The sequence below is a fragment of the Cyanistes caeruleus genome, chromosome 6 (assembly GCF_971803275.1).
Source record: "Cyanistes caeruleus chromosome 6, bCyaCae1.hap1.1, whole genome shotgun sequence".
NCBI lineage: Eukaryota > Metazoa > Chordata > Aves > Passeriformes > Paridae > Cyanistes > Cyanistes caeruleus.
In genome coordinates this window covers 64,217,890-64,237,813 of record NC_141706.1, presented here as the reverse complement: position 1 = coordinate 64,237,813, position 19,924 = coordinate 64,217,890, and the positions used below count along the sequence as shown (strand labels likewise).

The following is a 19,924-nucleotide window of genomic DNA, read 5'->3' as shown; positions in this document are numbered from 1 at the left end:
TGCTATAAACGATCTGTACATCATCTGTACCTCATTTTCCAGATATTTGTGTGACTGTCCCCATGTCCCAGGTTTGTCCTGCCACTTGGAGTACCAGGGAATTTTCTGTCACTTCAGCAATGCAGGTGGAATGCTTAACAGTACAAATACACTGCATTTAAAAGCCACAGGAGTGTTTTAGGGAGCTATGAGGAACAACCCAGCAAGTGTTTACATGTACTTTGCACATGCTGTTGAAACTGATCTTGGAACAAAACCTCAAAAATTCCTATTCAGTTGGCAGAAAAAAAAAGAGGCACAGAAAAATGTAATTATCTGCATCACAATTTTTTGTCACACATCTGAGTTATTTCTGTGCTGGAAAATAGCATTTTGGACTGGGTGTTATTCTAACTGACATAGCTGGAGGAATGTTTGAAAGAAAAGAACTTTGAATACTGCAGCAATGGTTCATGAGCACCTTTATTTACAGCAGATACTGCTTTTTTGTGATGCTACTGATGCATATGCAGTTTCTTCCTTCTGTCTTGGTCAGTTTAGTCTAAATAATTACCAGCTTGACTCACCTCCTTGCTGTTCCTTTGCTAATTTTTTTGGTTTTGCTTGTTTATTTTGCTAATGAGCTCCGGTGGCTGGACTTGGTGAAAAGCTTTCTACAGTATTAACTCCCAAGTCTGCCTGTAATTGCAGTGACATTTTCTCATCAGCACTGCCAATTACAAGTGCAGCTCTGATTGGCTTTTTCCTTTTCCCATCATCACAGACCACTCAGTCTGTCCATACAAGGCACTCATAAACTGCCCCCAGATTCTGGCAAGGTGGGTGGAGGTGTCCCTTCTCCTTTAGAGGAGAATCAACATTCTCCTGGATGTTTCTTGTACTGCTTTAGAGTGAAACTCTGCACATTTGTGTGGTGTGTGTGTGTGTGTGTGCATTCTACTTGGAAGCAACCTGGGTTTAACCTGCAGCTTTGAAAGTCAGAATCCAGGGAACCATCCCTATTTTTAGTGCCCCCAAAACCTACTTGAAAATTGAAGCTTTTATCTGACATGCAGTGCAGAGAGTCAATAGCTTTTAGATGCTGCCAATGTTTCAAGGTCAGGCAATCAACAGTGGCCAAATCTATAATATCAAAGGCTTCATGTGCTAAAAATGTAACTTAGGTTCTGATCACGTTGAGATACCACTAACAAAATAAATAATGTTTGGCTGCAAGTGTTTCTTTTCTGTCCAGTACTGATAAATTGATATCTTAACTTCAAATCTAGATGATATCTCTAGGGCTTGTTTCCTTTATCCAATGCAAATAGAATAAACTTAAGTTTAAAAATGCTTTCAGGGTTAATACAATTGGAAAACAATGCCTGGGTTTGGAAGACTTACTCTGGATTTTTATATGTGCTGTGGTTTTGGTGTTCTCTGCAGGATTCTGATGGCAGCATTGGGGAGCTCAGTGAAGGTCAGAGACCGAGGCTGACCAGAGCACAGGAGAGAATCCTGATGGGAAATTCCATTTTTATGGAGCATCCAGCTGCTCAGAGCTCTGGGCACAGACCACACCAGAGTCTCCGTTCTGCATCTCCAGGGCAGCTTCCCCAAATTGGAGGTACAAATTGGTTCTTGTTTTTTCTCTATTATATTCATGTGTATTAGGAGGATTTTCCATAGCAGAATCTGAAATAATTTCAGACCATACATTCAAAATCCAATATTTACAGGCAATTCCTACAATGAAATTATTAGTGTTCCTGTTTCAAGAGCTGGATTTGTTTCAAGCCTTGTCTTCACTCTTCTTAGCAATTTCCTACAATTGGAATAAAAATCATGGCAAATACCCAGTTGCCTATACAAAATTAAAGTGTGTATCTTATTTTTTTAAGTCAAATTCAGTTCTGAGAAACAGATGGAAGCAGTTTCCATTGGACAGGTGTTAACACCAGCAGTTCAAGCTCCTTCTGTCTGTCCCTTGCTCAGTACTGCTCCTTTTATCACTCCATCGTGGCAATGCTGCAGTGGCTCATAAATGGCAATATATTTTAGCTTCATATATTCCTCTAATGGTATAGAAATTAATGTTTTCCCAGATGGATAGCTCAGGCACACACATCTTGTACAAAGCAGGGATATGTTGCTGTGATAAAGCAGGGAAATTTATTTTATTTCAGTTGAAAGTAGTGCTGAAACCAGTGGTCCGTCCTTCCTCTTCCTTATTTTTTATCCCAGGTTCTCTGTTGTCTGAAAATGTCCTTTTATACTCCTTGAATGTAGCTGCTGCAAGCATGTAGAAACTATTTTGTTGACTGTGGGTTTAAATGTGTCTAAATTAGACTGAAATAATTACTACACTGTTGCAACACAAACGTGGTCGCACTCATTCATCAAAAGTTGTGTAAATTACAGTGATCAAACAGCTGGTTTTCTGTCCTTTTAATTTTCACATTTATGAATTTGACAAGAGAAACTTATCTCACATTATTAACCCTTGACCAGTAGGAAGTGGATTGAAATTAAATGTGTTTAACACGTGGCAAAAACAAACTTGGAGAAAGTGGAATATTTGCTTGGTTTTGAAGTGATTAACATTTGAACTGCTCACACAATAACCTTTTAAACCAGCTATGACCTAACATTTTGGACAACTACACCAGTGTCAGCCTTGAAAATATGTTCTGTACTTTATCTATTGTCAAACTTTTCCTTTAAAGTAGTTTGTTGAAGGTTGTTTGAAGATCGGTTGCGTGAGGTTTCCTGAGATAAGAGATTTCTCCAAGTCACTCCTTTGACTCTGTGTTGGTAGAGGTCAGTCAGCACTAAGGACACTGTGATGTAGCAATAAATCAGTATCAGATCATCTGCAGACAGTGTAAGACAGGGGGGAATGGTTTTAACTAAAAGATGAGAGATTTAGATTAAATGTGGTGAAGAAATTCTTCTCTGAGAGGGTGGGGAAGCACAGAGCAGCTGTGGCTGCCCCTGGATCCCTGGCAGTGCTCCAGGCCAGGTTGGACAGGGCTTAGAGCAACCTGGGATAGTGGAAGGTGTCCCTACCATGGCAGGGATGGAACAGGATGAGGTTTAAGGTTCCTTCCAACTCAAACCATTCTGGGATTCTGGGATTTCTCTTTTCTGTAAGTCTCTAACAGTGCTCAGGACCAGGGAGCTGGAAGATGCCTGTTAATGGCAGAACCTGTCTCTATGTCTGTCTGTCCTTTTGTCCTCCTTACCCAGACTGTCCTTGTCTGTATCTGGCACAACAGGGTTGTATCTCCTTGTATCTTTAAAAATATATATTTTTAATCTATTTAATTTAATTTAGGATGGCCTTTGACTGTCCTGTAAATATTTTAACACTTCTCAAACCAGTTCCTGCATGTGATGATAATCCACCAGCAGTGTGTTTCTCTGCAGATTTTTAAGCTTCTCTCTGAATCTTGTAGTGTTGTTTTCAGTTTTTATTGCAGCATATTTTTAAGAGGAGGCAAGTGCCCTGGACTAACTGCCATAGGGCAATGCCCTGTGCTTTTACTTATAAACTTTATAATCCCAGACTGAGTTCTGTTGCATTCTGATGATTTTTAATTTAGCTTCCTTCCCTCTGAACACAGCACAGTAATTTGTTGCATTGCTAAGGAAACGACATTGTATAAAAGCTTGGATCTGCTTTCAAGACAAGAGTTGTTTTCATATCAAGGAGAAACAGAAATCCTTGTTTCTAAGTCCTTTTGTTAGTGAAGTGAACAGTGAATAGAAAACAATCTGGTTTGGAGGGAGGGTCGGGTGAAGGGTGGAAGGAATGATCTGTGATTGTTTCCACTTTCCTTCCAAACCTTTTTTCTCTCTCCCCTGGGATGTGATTGCCTGTCCTTCAGCCTCTAGTGCAAGTCAACTATTTCCTGATAGCCACAACAGCTGCAATTCAGGTCCATCATTTTATTTGGTAATTATTTTCAGGGCTAATACTAAATTATAGTTACACCCATGGGTGTCAGAGCTCACATATTTGAGGGTGTGCACCTCTGCACATGAAACCTTGCAGTGGATACTCAGTTCCTCTGTCAGAATGAATCACTCACAGAGGTGTCTGTGGGGACTGTGTGTCTGTTTTGGGTTTTCAGTTTTGTGACCAGTTTTTATTTGTGTTATGGAAACACAATGTCCATTTATAGGATGGAGCAGGTGTTGCTCATGTAGGTACATAACAGCATCTTGTTGATCAGTCATTTATTAAAGCCTTGTTTTCAGTGCTTAAAGTCAGGGATATAAAAACCAACATGCAAATGAAATGTGGCACATGCAGTCTTAAAGTGAACAATAATTACAGTTAATTAAGCAATGATTATAGTTAATTAGGCTTAAAATTCGTTCTTTGGCTCTGTGTGATAGCAGAAGGCTAAAGTTAGCTCATGAGCTGTCAGTGCATTTTTCATAAAGATGTTTTACACACTTGCAGGCTGCAAAGCCATGATAAATGTTGGATTAGAGAGCAAATTATCCCTTTAAAAGAGACTATATACAGGTTTCTTTTAGTTCATACAGGAGTGAAACATTTTAATGAAGAAGCTTTTCCAATTTCTTTCCACTAAGTATGATAAAGCTCATTAAGCATATAATGGTATGATGAACTGTACAGCTCTGAAGCTTTCTCAGATGCTGCCACATTGGAAATCTACAGATGATAAAGCTGATTTATTTTTTCAATTTCCACAGCCATGTATTTCTTATTTCATTTTTATCCCCACAAGAGCAATTTAAAGGGTACACAATGAGCCATGTAAGGAGGAAATCATTCTCTTTAACACTGCATGTCCCAGTGTTGCAAGTTTGAAAGGCTGTACATTCTGCCACATGAGTTGACTGGGAGATTATGGCTCCAGATCATTAAGGATTTTTTTTCTCTCAGCAGAAATTCTTGAAGATGCAGATACAAGTCCTAGTCCAGTGCTTTTGGCTGAACTGGAGTCACAGCCAGGTTCAAATCCTGTTCTGCCAGCAGCCCAGCCAAGCTGTAGAATGTCACCACTCCCAGAGGATCTGTCCCAGGTGAGCTGAAAGGACTTTTCCTGTGCCTAGTCAGAAGGAGCAAACTGAAACCTGGGAAAATAAATCTTGCTGTTTCACTGTCGTGCTTGGCATCACAGAACTGGTGCATTTAAAGTGACACATTCAGCTGAGAAGCTGCAGTCAAAGTGCATGTGTGTAGTAAAGGTGATTGTGCTTCCCATAACAAATCCTTATCCCTTCTTTAAAGCTCAGACCCTCTTTTTTATCTTTCCTCACTTCCTCACAGCTTCACTGGTCTCACAGGATCCAGTCCTATACAGTGTTCATTGGGGCATTCCCATGTTTTAGGGGCACAGTCCTTCAAATGCAGGATAACATCCTGGATACATGGCTGGGGAAGTGACAACAGAGATTTGGCCTCATGAGTTGTAACCCACTGACTCAGCATTCCAGGAGCTTCCTTTGTCCTTGTAGGGGCAGGGTTGGAAAGGCAGTGGGGATGATGAACCTCAGAGCACTTAAAGGTAGAGAAACATCTTATTGATCTCTGCTTCAAACCTAGACAGTTAATTTTTTACTACTTTATTAGAATGTGCTGTTACCTAGAGATGATGGTTTACTTGCTAACTAAATTCAAGTAACAAGTGGCAAAAGCTAAAAATGAGGTGGCAGACTGCTCTCTAATATGTAAGGCTTCACAGTGTGTTTAAAAGTATTATATACTTACCATGGTTGCTGTGTTCATGGATAAATCCTGTCCTTCCTTGATTTTTTTTTTTGGTATTTGATGATTTATTAGTATTAAAAATAATCTAAAGTATCTTACATTAAAGTGCCTTTGGCTTTATGTTTTTGAGCCTTGATGTGTATTGTGCCATTGGCGTCTGAGCAGTTCTTAAATTTGTCACCTGAAGTGATGTGCTGCATCTTCAGAGAAGATTTTTAATGTTACACTTCTTTTACTTCAAGCTCACCAGAACAGACTTTCTTGGAATTACTGTTCACAGGTAAAAGTGTATTCTAGCCAAAAGTAGTAGGGACAGAGAGGGTAACACTTGTGTCTTTCACAGAAGATATACAGATAGTTAATATATTATCTTATCCCTTATCTGTAGGTAGTTGTACATTATCTTATCTTTAGAAACTTTTCCTTGCATCTGAGCTCTTAGTGTGGCTTTTTTTCCTTGCCTGCTGGCATGCAAAACTCACCCTCCCTTCAAACCATGCAACCAAACCCCAGAACTTCGTGTGGTTTTGTTGGGTGTGGTTTTTTTCCCTGAGAGTGGTTTTTCCTGATGGAAAACTCTAAGTCACTTTCTCACAGGGTAACACTGTCTTTTCTTTGAGGTTATCATATTTATAAGTGCTTGCCCCATCCAGGAGAGATGTTTACTTGTGTCTGTAAGATCCTGTACAAGATCTGTACACCCTTCTCTGAAATGAAACAATAATCCCTGTACCAGGTGATTGGAAAGCTTGTTGTGACAGCACTTATCTACCTTGTGACAAGAAGGAACCTTTCCCCTGGTTTAATTAAGGCTTGCATCTGTGTTCAGCTCTGCCATTGGATCTGCCTTGTCACCTGCCTGCAGGAGACAGATTTTCTGGTAACATTATACCAGCTAAGAGAGCAGGAGGTACTGAGGCTTTCAGGATGATTCATTCATTTTATGCAATGTTTAAGGCAGTAATCACTTCAGACTTTTTGAAGGATTTCCTCACAAGTTAGTCACTGATTCTCACATCTTGTTCCACATCTCCAGACAATGTTTGCCTTCATTGAAATGAAACTGTATCACCTACATACTACAAAGCCAGAAGACAAATCTATTTAGGAGCAAAGTTTGCTGAGAGACCTGAGAAAATGCAGGATTTCAGGTGGTGTCCTGCTGGGCTTTGGGCTTGGGAGGTGATGGCAGAGCCTGGGTGGTTTCTGCAGCTCCTGTGAGCAGGACCCTGGGCTCAGGGAGGTTGTGGCAGAGCTGTGGAGCTGCCAGGTTTCTTTTCTCCCTGGCACTGCTGTGTAGGTCAGGTTTTCACCAGCAGAAAGAGCACTGAGTTTTCACACAGGGCACAAGCAAATGCCTTTTAGTCGTGAAGAGTGAAGTCTGTGTGGTCACTCAGTCCAAAACAAATGGCTTAAGTCATGCAGGAATTTTCTTATCTACCCAAATTCCTTGGCTGCTCCTCCATTTCTGGCATTAGACTTTTTTTTTTCTTTTTAGATTTATATATGCTTTTAGCCACTGTTAGACAGAAAGCCAGACTAAATGCATCTTTACTTTGACCCCTCCTGTCCATTCTTGTGCAACAATACAGGACTTGACTGTTATTTGTGGCCATTTTTCCCCCATGGTCTTAGCTCTAAGAAGCAAGAGAATGACTTGGAGGAAGCTGGGCTCTTCCTAATCTAAATAAATCATTTTGATCATGGGAGGGACGGGAACTTTGAAGTCATATTTGCGTGGCTACACATTCCAGAGATGGTAAATCTAAATAATTTAAGTCCCAAGTGCATTGTTAAAATATTAGAAAATCACTTGCTTGCAAAATATTTTCATAATATTCTTTTATAAGTATGGATGTTTTTATACAATCCACATTTTTTAAGTGGGATTGTCACTTTGCTATTCTCATTAGCTTTCATTCTTTAGTATTTCAAAAGACATGTTTTTTTTTAATCTTCAGGAATACATAATTGTAGGTTATGAATCTGTGTTATCTCTCAACTTCTGTTTGCAGCTTGGTTCAGTTTAAACTGAGTTTTGCTGTATTATAAATCCAGTAGGAAAGAACCTCACTTCAGATGGACCAATGAGAACTGCTATGCTGCTGACATTTAATATTCATTTAATATATTGGTGTCCTGCAGTCACGCTTCCATGAGACCTTCATGCTCTCAGAAAATAATCTCCTTTTTCTCATCTTGTCTTTAAATTTGTCTGTTTTAAGAGAAAGCTTAAGTCTTCCAGATAGGCACACAGTGACAGGACAAGGGACAGTGATTTTAAACTGCTAGAGGGCAGGGTTAGATTAGAGATTAGGAAGGAATTCTTCCCTGTGAGGTTGGGGAGGCCCTGGCACAGGGTGCCCAGAAAAGCTGTGGCTGCCCCATCCCTGGAATGGGAATCCAGTCCAGGACCAGACTGGATGGATCTTGGAGCAAGAAAGATTTTTTTTTTTTTTTTCTAAAAACATGGCTAAGGAAATAAATTCTAGATCTGGGTTTTCCTACCTGTGTGCTGAAATTTTTATATTTCTTTTCTCTTTCATCTTTCTCTTATTAGTCAGGAGGGTAATACCTAGGGAGATATCCTGGGTATTGAAAAAAAACCAGGGAAATTTTATGTTCTTTCCGCTACATGCTTTGAGTAAAAATTTAAAGTCTCCTGTGTCTTCAGGTCTAAATGGTACTTGCCCATCCATTCCTGCTGCTCCCAGGATGTTTGTCTAGAGGGAATAGCTGTAATAGGCTAAATCAGAGCTGCATTCTCTTGCAAGTCAGATGTAGGGAGAACACGTTTAATGAATCTTTAAAAACTTCTTTGGATGTTTTTTGAAGCTGAATGTAATCTTGCTGTGCTTCTACATCAAAAGGGAGATTTGTAATGTGATTTTAATGTATGATACCTAGGAGGAAAGCCAAGGAGCTGCACACGTTGAGACTGTGAGACCCCGAGTTATCTTTGTGAGAAGGAAATCTGAGGAGATGCAACAGGAAGGTAAATCAATGTCAATCTGCAGAGTTCTCTCAGTTATGCACATCTCTTCTAAATGTTGTATACTGACATAATTGTGCTGATTTTTAAAAATTTTTCATTCCTACAACATTTCCAGACATTGCTGTATACATGTGTACAAAGTTATGGCTGTATGTGTACACAATTATGATATTGTTGGGGTGCACTGAAAAGATTGGAAATTCAGGCTGGGGAAGAGAAGGCTTCAGGGAGACCTTGGATCCCTTTGCAGTCCCTGGAGAGGGACTTTGGACAAGGGCATGGAGTAGCAGGACAGTGGGCAGTGACTTCACACAGCCAGAGGGCAGGGTTAGATGGGATATTGGGGAGAAATTCTAGTCCCTGTGAGGGTGGGCAGGCCCTGGCACAGGGTGCCCAGAGAAGCTGTGGCTGCCCCTGGAACCCTGAAGAGCTCCAGGCCAGGTTGGACAGGGCTTGGAGCACCCTGGGATAGAGGAAGGTGTCTCTGCCATGGCAGGGGGTGGAAATGATGAGCTTTAAGTTCCCTTCCAATCCACTGCATTCTATGATTCTATGAAATGTATCTGTATGGAAACCATGAGAATCTTGGCAATTATTTATTTCAATTTGGATTTGCCAAGAGCATTACAAGGTGCATTTTCTGTAGTCAACTGAATGTTAATTGCTTTATAGAGTGCTGTTCAGCAAACGAGATGTTCATGATGTTGTGATAAAGGGAGGGGTTCCTGTGCTTGAGAAAACACAGGAGCGCTACAGGAGAACTGGAAGATAATACGAAGTTAAGATCATGCAAATGTGGGGAGAAAAAGAACTTTTCAGTGTTAAAATGACCTGGTTTGAGATGGGCTTCAAGCTGGAGTGTAACAGATAATGATCTTCTGTTCTGAAGGACACTAAGTATTATCTCTGCTATTTTTGGAGGTTGCTTAACAGTGTTTGTAAAGGTGTTCAGGATGATGAAAGAGAGGGAGAAAAAAATCTTTTGTTGATTGTAGTTAAAGTCAGTGTGGGAATAGCATAAACTGTGCACATGACTGCCATGGGTAATTGTTTTAGCAGATAAGAAGTTTGTGGAGGTGCTACAGTGAGATGTGTAGCAGTTTTAATCTTACATTCTAAGAACAAGAATCTAAAAAACCTGCCTGTCTGCAATATATGCAATTATAATTGCTCCACCCTAGCACAGAGAAATTCTTCCTTCAAGCCCTTTTAAAAATAATTCTTTGAACTTCTTCCATTTAATTTTTTTAAAAGCATCCCATCGAATTCTGAGGGAATTATTTTGCTTCAAATATTTATAAGTGGTAAGAAAAGCCCCAGGCCAATGTTACTGGTCGTGGGACTTGGAACCTAATTTCAAAACCGTGGTTTGCATATGAAGAAAGTGATGAATAATGTAAAAATTATCTGTGGATAATTAGTAGAAAAGCTTCCAGAGCTGAAGTGGCACAACTTAGTGCAGGTCTGTGTTTACCTATTTTTACCTCTGCATTTATCTGTACTGTAACACAAGGAGTTTGGGCACGGTCCAGCTGTGTCTGTCAGTTGAAAATGCGTGACCAGGAGATGGCAGTAGTCAATTTTCTTTGAGAGGAGCAAAAAGAAAAAAAAAAAAAAAAAAAAAAAAAAAAGGATGATTTATATACCAGGATAATTGAAATCTCATTTGAAGTATACATATTTAATAAGCCAATAAAAATCTCTAGGATTAGCAAATGGAAACAACTGTCTGTCACTTTTAACCAGGATGTCTTCTCTGTCTAAGCTTTACCACAGAGACCTTAATCAGGCCAAAAGTTGAGGGTAAAAATTAATAAGAAGCATTTGAAAGAAAAAGGAAAGCCTGCAACATGATAAGTGTACGTGGGTTTAAGTAAATACAACATTTTAAAATTAAGCACATCTGTTCCTGTAAGTTCAAAGCACCTTGTTTATAAAAGCTTCATGTCAGATGGTTGCCTTCCCTGGGATAGCAAGGGACAAAGAATGCTTGCCTGGAAGTGCAGAGGCATTCTGGAGGACCATTTCAGTAGTTTTTCAGAGTTTAAAGGGTAAGTGGTTGGATTGGTATTGGACTTTAGGAAATCCAAAGCCCTGAGATGACGTGTGAATTCACAATGTTGAGAGAAAATTGTTTTGGACTTAATGTTGGATGTAAAAAAAACCTCATTGTTATTTCATTGATAAGTACATTACAAGATTTGATTCATCTTTTGGTGGCCATAAACATATATACACATTAGAGCTTTCTTTTGTTGTTTAAAAATTTCTGTGGTCTGCAGTGAACATGTGTTTTTACTGAAAGAAAGTTGATTGATGGCTTCTAATGAAAGTTGAAGTTCAGTACTGTTACAATATCATGCCTGAAAGGGTAAAGTCTCCTGAAAAGTTACAACTGAAAATCAAGCGTGGATGCATTATTAATTGAAATGTGTGCCTTCTCTAGACACAGTGGAGACAGTGGTTTGAAAACATAGAGTTGTAGTACATAATATACATGCATATATATTTTTGGCTTTATAATACCCTTTAATCTTTGTACTATTCTTTCATATATCTTCATGAATTTAATAGGATAGTAATTGTTGTGGTTGGTGAATGCTCATATTTCCAGAATTTAAGCATTTTCAGGCTTACATTAAAGGGATTCAGAATTTTTAAATTAAAATGAAAGAACAGGTGGCAATGCTTGAGTGCAGAGCGTTTTTCAACTTTAATATGAGCAGTTCAGAGGTAGATGTATCTTCACTTAATTATTTTCCTACAGCATAGACTCTCAAAATGCGACCTAGAGAGCACAACTTGATGATAGTAATTCCTTTTTATCTCCAGCTCGTGAATTTTATTCAGGCAGTGTAAATACATGGAAAAGGAATATTGGGACACGAAGCAATTGGCTTTGTTTCCACAGAGGGATTGCACAACTGCTTGTGGGAGGAGATGATCTGTGCAATAAATGAATAAGATGACAAGAAGGCCTTAAAACAATCTGTATAAAAACAAGAATTCCATAGTTGTTCAGTATTGAAAATGGGCTGCTTCTGTGCTAACACTGACATTAGGCTGTATTGAAAGCTGTAAAATATGGCTATAACAAAATACTTCTTTGTCTTTCTTCTTTAGCCAGGAATTGCTCTGAGTTAGGTTTTGGGTTATTTTTTCTTAAAACTATTGTGGCATGAGGCAAATCTGTAACAGATGCTTCAAGGAAGGAAGAAGATTAGGATAAGGCTAAAGGTCTTTCTTTTTTTCTTGGAACTGTTTTGGTCAAACTCAATGACTGTTCTACTGAAAGCTTACTTTTCCCTTAATATCCTGCTGTTCTTTTTTTTTTTGGCCTGAATTTCACTGAAGGCTTTTGCTAAAGACTCTCCACACCACCCAGCAGCCAGTGAAGCAAACCAGAGCTCTTCTTCCACACTGTAGGGAGAACCACCACAACCTGAGAGGCTGAAATAGTTTGTGTAGCCTGTAATGCTCCTTGAATTTGCCTAATTTCTGAGGGAAGATCTTGGAAATTGGAGCAATGAAATCACTTAGCTATAGTTAAGGCATTTTTCAGGCAAGTTTGTTTCAGTGCTTCTTCAGAATTCTTGTCACAGACTCACAGAGTGGTGTGGGTTGTAAAGGATCTCAAAGATTATTTAGTTTCACCCCATCCACAGGCAGGGACACTTCCACTAGACCAGGTTGCTCCAAGCCCCGTCCAGCCTGGCCTTGAACTCTTCCAGGGATGTTTCTGATCTATTTTTCCTCTGGTTTTCCTATCTAGTTACCTCTCTGTGCTATCAGGTGGCTCACTGACATCACTCAGTTAATGTATTTTACATTTGGGCAAGTCAGGAAATGCAAGGCTGCATTTCCCACAGAAGTTCTGTCTTTTCTGTAAGTAGTCATTAGGTTTTAGGTGCTCCAAGTGGTTTTGAATGCCAGTTCTCAAGGAGGTTTTGTTTATTCTGCACATGTCCACAGGAGTTACACAACAGCCCATGCAGTAGAAAACATGCATGTTAGTAATAAGTGTGCATTTTGAATAATATCCCACATAAAATCCTCAGTAGCCACACTTCAGAGTTTCTACTGTGAATTCCTGTAAGTAAATATTTAGCTGTGTTCTAGTACATTTGGAACAGGAGCTTTTAATTTCTTGGCTTTTGTAAATATTATTTATCTGTTAACAAATGTCATTTATATCTGTGGCTGCTTCTTTCCCCACTGAGTTACTTCAGTTATTTTTCAGACAAAATGTTAAACCAGGAGTTGGACTTTTCATAGCTTAAGGCAAAGTCTTGTGTGAATGTCTCAGTGTGGATGATGATGTCCTGCTGTGGGTGTGTTCTGCTGCTTCAGCTTTGAGTCACGAGGAACCAAACACCAGGAGCTGCTGTGGGTTTCATGTGCACATCTTTGTACCCATTCCCATTTCCTGGGAAATGATCCTCTGGTCTCATACACCTGTCATTTCTTCCCCTCGTTTATTTATCCTAAAGCTGTGAAAAGCAGAACTGCAAACAGGTGAAGCACGACTCTGGTTGGTTTTTTAGACTCCTAGAATGTAATTTCATTTTTTGAGGCGCCTAAATGAATCGAAATACGAGTGGTCAGACGTAGAAATTAAAAAAAACAATACAACACAGTTTATACTTGAAGAAAACTGTACCAAGCAGTGTCATATTGCCTTGCAGTCTGAGGGTTTCCTGCTGAGTGCTGGGCTCAGGGAGAAGGGATTCTCCTCTGGGGGCCAGTTCCACACCATGGAATCCTTTCCCCACAGGTCACTTGGCAATTTCCTTCAACTTCTAAGAAGCTGAGAGTTCATTCTTCTCTTCCTGCAACCCTCCATAAGTGTCCCAGCTCTCTGTGCTGCTGTGGCATTGCTGTGACCTTGTGCTGAGGCTTTTGCCATGTGCAAAGGCAGAAAACTTCCCTTTTCAGCCTCCCCTTGGTGCCTGTGCTGATGGTGCTTTACAGGCATCCTGAAATCCGCACAGCTCGCTGCATCCTCCCTCATCCAGCCCTCAGGAGAATCCACTGCTGCCTGTGGCTTTGGGTGATCTCTGCATGGAACCATTTTGCATACAGTAAAAAGAATAAAGCCTCCCTTTTGAGAAGATCTTTGTGTTTAAATACGTTTATTTTGCTGAATTTCAGGGTGTGTTCCTGTATCAAGCCCCTCCTCTGGTCTGAACACAGCAGCGGGGATTTTCAGTGAAATTCCAGCACCAGATGGGGCTTTTTTTGTGCAGAAAGGGAAAGAAAAACTTCTTCAAAGTGACGTGATCTCTACTGAAAGCATTACTTCCTATGGAGACTGTCAAATATTTAGATTTTTTTGCTTGTGTTTATTCAGATTTTCTGGGAATCAAAAGTAAACATTTGAAAATCTCATCCGATTCCCTCTTCAAGCCCAGATTTTAAAGGATTCCAGGTGATCTAATCCAGTGACCTGTGGCATCCCTCTAAGTGTGTTTTATAGATCACAAGTTAAACTTCAGGGCAATGCCAAAATTAAGCCTGATATTTCAGTCATATGTGGGGGCAGTAATGTGAAAATACTGAAGGACCAGTCCCTTTTTCATGCAGATAAATTGAAAACCTGTGACACTGCTGCCCAAAGCACCCAATGTACATTTGGAGTTTGTCCTTTTTCATTCAGTCATGGAATCATAGACAGGTCTGGGTTGGAAAGGACCTTAAAGCCCATCCAGTGCCACCCCCAGCCATGGCAGGGACACCTTCCACTATCCCAGCTTGCTCCAAGCCCTGTCCAACCTGGCCTGGAACACTTGCAGGGATGAGGCAGCCACAGCTGCTCTGGGCAACCTGTGCCAGGGCCTCAGCACCCATATAATTAAAGAGTTAAATCCTCATATCTAACTTAAATCTACCCTCCTTCAGCTTAAGGCCATTCCCCCTTTTCCTATCATTTTATACACTTTTTACCTCAAAATATCATGTTGTGCCTAGTCCAGGTGCCTGCTGAGCTGCCTACATCACATCACCCAGACAGCAGAAGTTTCAGAGGGTCTTCTGCTCTGAAGTATATCATAAAAATGTAAAGGATTTTACATCCAAATTCATTGGAATTTATTTTTTAAAAAATTAGTCATAATTGCATTTACTTTTCAAACACCTGTGATGACCTTGGAGCCAAAGCAGTGCAGTTCTAGTAATGCAATTCTCTGTATTTTCTCTTTTTCCCACCCACCCTCTTTTTGCTAATTAGCATGGGGTTTTTTTACAATAGTTTAATTGTTTGGGGATTTTTGATAATTTTGTTTCATTTCAGGGGTTTTGGTAGCTTGTGTCTTTAGTGGCCAGGGATATCCTAGGCAGAATTCTCCTTAATGAAAGGCTACCTCTTGCTGCTGCATATCCACTCTTAGGAGTTGGAATGTACTAGCTGAGAGCTCCAAACTGCAATTTCCACTTTGGCAGCCTACCTTTGATCTCTCACCAGTTCCAGTTTTAGTTGTATAAATCCATCTATTGTCAGCCTGTCTGGGGGTCAAGCTCCAATGTGAGGCATTTTCTTTTGTCCAAGACCCTGAGGTGATGGTGAATCAGCTGGAGTTGCTGTGGATTCCAAACAGGGGATGGTCTTGATAACAACTATTTAATACAAGTCTCTGATCTCCTGGACACTACCACACTCCTCCCCAGTCTGTGGAAATTGTTGTGCCAGGACAGCTTTTCTCACAGCCTGTCTAGGATTCCTAAACATGCTGGGATCTGACTGAAGCAGCTTTGTATTGAGGATTATGATTCGTATGCACTTCTACAAACTTACAGTAATTGCTGTTGCCTTCATTGTAAAGAGCAAAAAATAAACACACACAATAAACCCCTTTAATGGGCACTGATCCCACTGGCACTGATCTTGAGCAACTCTGAATAAAAGCAGATGGTGGCAAGCTGACTAGGCTGACCTGCTTTCCCCTTTCATGCAAACATTGCTTATATAAATGGGGGACACACACAAAAAATTAATGGGCTTGGGCAAGCCACCTAAGGACAGAGACTCCCCATGTACTTAATGCTTACATCAGCCCCAGGGCTGTTTCCAGTTAGTTCTTCTCTGGAGGGAGAAGTTTCTCACAAATTAGTGGTTCCACAGCTCTGAGCCCATGGTTTAACTAAAAGGAACTGATGTGCAACCAGAAAGTAAGCATGGTTAGCTGTTCTGTGGCCTGTGTGTTGTGGTGGGTCGTGGAAGATGATCAGAACAGTCTCCCCTGAACCTGTTGTTCATTTGTAGACATATAACTGAATCTTAAGTCCCTTTTGCACATCATCTGCTGTCATAATGTTGTGAAGAGGCATTGGATTTTTGTGGTCTTGTACTAGTTTAATTCACATGCCTATTTGTTAGCAGTGATGGTAAAAGAATGTAAATTGTGATTCCTGGTTGCTCTAAAGGATGTGCCTCAGTGTGTCACTGCAGCAAGATGTGATCAGAGAGCTGGAGCACCTCTGCTGTGGAGGCAGGCTGGGATTATTCAGCCTGGAGAAGACTCCAAGGACACCTCACTGTGGCCTTCCAGTACCTTAAAGGGGTCATAAAAAGGAGAGAGATTGACTTTTTATACAGGCAAAGAGTGACAGGGTGAGGGGCAGTGGTTTAAAACTAAAAAGAGTCACGTTTAGATTAGATATGAAGAAGAAATTTTTTGCTGTGAGGGTGCTGAGGCCCTGGCACAGGGTGCCCAGAGAAGCTGGGGCTGCCCCATCCCTGGCAGTGTCCAAGTCCAGGTTGGATGGGGCTTGGAGCACCCTGGGATAGTGGAAGGTGTCCCTGCCATAGCAGGGGGTTAGAACTGGATGATCTTCAAAGGTCCCTTCCAGCCCAAACCATTTTGTGATTCCGTGATTGAGGGAGGAACAGCATTCCCTTTCCAGCAGGGCGTTTGGTTCTGTGTCCAAAACTATGCTGCAGCTTCTCACATAGATTACAGCCTGCAAAGGCAGTTTCCTGAATAAGATATATTTACATTTCTCAGTCCCTATCTGTGTACAGCCTGATGCATCTGTACCAGCTAAGCTGAGTCAGGAACCATTCCAGGTCTCAGGCAGAGAGACCTTACCTGCTGCTGCCTGGGCTAGCTCAGTTGGCACGTGCACCACAGCATCTCCTAGAATGACCATCCTTACTTGGATTAACAGTCATTTAAGTAGGTCTCTTATCTCCCATTTTTCTTTACAGTTTTTTTGTTTTTATAAAAGGCATCAGTATCAGAGCAGGAAGTCTCAATGCTTTTGGGTGCTGGCAACACATTGCCTGGATACTGTTTGGTGACAGGTGAAGACAAGGAGTATTACAAACATATTTCAACTTGGAGAAATATATATAGCACTGTGATAGGAGAAATGCAGGCTTTATGTCTTCAGCATGTGCTGAGTTTGTTACATTTTTCTGGTTGGTAGGGAAGGCAGATGTTGCCTTTTATAATTCAGCGGCTGGTGCAAGCCTGAGAGCAGCGCAACAGAAGGAGCAGCTTCTGCTCTCCCCACTCTGCTGGGTTTGCTGAGCTCTGGGCAGAGGCAGCTGGACCCCCTTCAGCTTTACCTGTTCTTAAATTGCTCTCAAATCAGCCTTTTTAAGCACTACATAAAAGCTGGAAGGAGCCAGCTGTTAGTGTGGGGGGTGGCTGGGTAGGAGAGAAATCCCTGGGACATGAATGTGCATGAGGTGAGTGATGAATAACTCACAAATTCTGACTGCCTGCCCCCAGACCTCTTTAACAAAGCAGACTGGGGATTCACAGAAGCTGTCATTCTCAGACAATAAACTTCTTTTTCTTTTTTAATGCTTTGTAAAATTTTGGCACTGCTAGGAGAGGCAAGGCACAGCTGTAAAGTTGTGAAGAGAACCAAAGTGGCCAATAGAAACGGGTATTTAGACAATTTGTGTCCACAATCAAATCGCATTTTTAAAATTTTATTGCTTATTAGTTTATGAAAGGGCTTGATTTACACTCAGTTTTCATGCTGCTGACCAGTGTTGTTACTAGGTACTGAATTTCTTATTTTTTACATGCTTTAGGAGTAAACAGACCTTCCACTTCATGCACCAAAGAGAAGCCAGGTTTGTCCAGCTCCACCCTCTCAATACAGTGATACAAAGGCTGCTTGTAATTAAACATAAATATAGGGTTCCCAAACCCACAGGATTAATTTCTTAAGAATAGGAACCCATGAAGTTTTCAAATAAGGCAACAGCACGGAGTAAATGTTATCTAGGATGTCTTCCAAATGAAGAACACTATGTAAATACTGGTAATGCTCCTCCTTGATAACATGCTGATTTTGAGAAATGCAGGCTGCCAAAGTAGCATTCTTGTTAAAAAGTAGGGTAAGGACTGGTGAGTGAAGATTAAAGTTGTCATGCATGACCTGTTGCTCAGTGCTGAGGCTGCACATGGGGCTGTGTTTTGTAACTCTGTGGAATAACATTTCCTAACATAAAGCTGGAGTGAAATCCTCTTCATCTTCCATGCAGCTGATTCTGTAAGTGAAGTGCAACAAATGCTCATCTCTGAAATACCATTTGCAAATGTGCTTTTGGTGACTGCCTTTGCAAGGAGCAGTAGTAAATGATGGAGATGGGTTAAACTTTGTCTGTGGACTACTGTGCTCTGGTTTTTATCATGAGTGCTGTCATTCAGGAGAGAAAAAAAAACCCTACACCTAGAAAAACTTATTAAAATACAGAACCTTTGTATGTATGTCCTGTTCTGCTCTAATCTAAAACTTACATTTTGCTGTTAAAGAAGGAAGAGCTGGTTTTAAGCACTGTTCTAAACAACCTGAGTGAAAGCTGTTGAGTGTGACACAAAATATGGAGCAGGTCTGTGAAATACATTTTTTTTCCCAAGTGCTTTGGCTGCAGGGAAGTAACTGTTTCTCTTTGTGTACAGCATGACTTTGCCTTCCAGTTAACTCTTTATTTTTTTAATGTCATATAGGCATGTATTTTTAATACAAATTAATAAATCATCAACCAGATGTGAACAATGAAAATGCATCTCACCTTTTCTAGGTCTGGTAGAATTATGTTTATATTTTGGCTCAAAATTAGCCAGTCAAAGTGGTTTAGACTTAATAGGGTGATCTGCAGCTCTCCATCCTAACTCAGGTTGTTACAGTAAAGTAATAATCAGGGTTGCATATCATGACCTTGTTTTAGGCACTGTGCATATTGCAAAAGTTAGAGCTGTATTTGTTTAAAGACAGTAAAACAGCTGCAGTGTCTGTCCTTGTCAGGCCATTACATCTTCAGAAGAAGTAAAAAAGCACGGAATTTGTTGCAAATTGCTTAATTTCTGACTTTTTTTTTGTGTTTGTGTGTGTATGTGTGTTTTTATTATCCTGAAACCATAATTACAGATCTTGAGAAAATTGTTTAATTTACTTAACAGCAGCCATTGTGGCCCGTTACGTAAATCAGAGTTATAAAATGGGAAATATTTACTAGTTTGAGTTACAGTGTAAATACACGCTCGACTTCTCAGAAGCGCATGTTGCTTATTTCAATAATTGGACCTGCTCCTAGAGACAGCCAGGCAGGACAATCACACAGGGAATGCTTGTTTCTGAAGATGAGGCTTCCTTCCTGATTAAAAGAGGGAAAAAAAAATTAAGAGAAGAGAAAGGGGGAGCAGTTTCCTGTTGGAATCCTCACTTTGAGGGAGCCTGGGCAGCCGTGCCTCCCCCTGCTCCAGCTGGTCTTTATGTGCAGGCGTTTTCTGCCGGACCATGTCCAAAACCCTTTTTATAACAGCAATTGGGGTTTGCCTGTGCAGGCAGACCTGGGGTTTAAAGAGGTTTCTGCTCTTCTCTCATCTGCTTTTAATGCAGGACTACGACTGCCAGTATCTCTGAGGTTTTAGGGCTTGATAAATAAAGGCTGTTCTGTTCCTAAGGTTCGTAATTTTCTAGTAACGACCTAACAGAGACTCAACCCAAAATTTCAGCTGCACGTCGAAAATGTGGTCTGACCTCGATATATATAATGTGAAAAATGAATAATAGCAGCACTGCAGGCAAAGTCTTCTCTTGCTACGATGTGACAGCCCAACCCTAAAGCAGAGGTTTCAAGAATTTGGCTGTGCTTTTGGAAATGGGCCCTGTGGTTCTGCTGGGGAGATGTTTCAGCTCTGAGAGAGAACAGCACACAATGGCTTTGTTGGCTCTGTGCTTAT

At 40.6% G+C, this 19,924-nt stretch overlaps 1 protein-coding gene across 6 annotated transcripts in view; it reads left to right on the top strand.

The window, feature by feature from the left end:
• The window catches only part of KIAA0586 (KIAA0586 ortholog), a 68,146-nt gene that overhangs the window by 34,504 nt on the left and 13,718 nt on the right, over nucleotides 1-19,924 (top strand). For 4 of the 6 annotated variants that reach the window (XM_086894014.1, XM_086894011.1, XM_086894013.1 and 1 more), the window contains exons 29-31: nucleotides 1,426-1,606; nucleotides 4,904-5,040; nucleotides 8,636-8,723. In XM_086894014.1, the coding sequence (XP_086750140.1) occupies nucleotides 1,426-1,606; nucleotides 4,904-5,040; nucleotides 8,636-8,723 (406 nt within the window). Of the gene's footprint in view, nucleotides 1-1,425; nucleotides 1,607-4,900; nucleotides 5,041-8,635; nucleotides 8,724-19,924 lie in introns of all 6 variants that reach the window. The other 2 variants (XM_086894009.1, XM_086894012.1) reach the window with 1 other exon arrangement.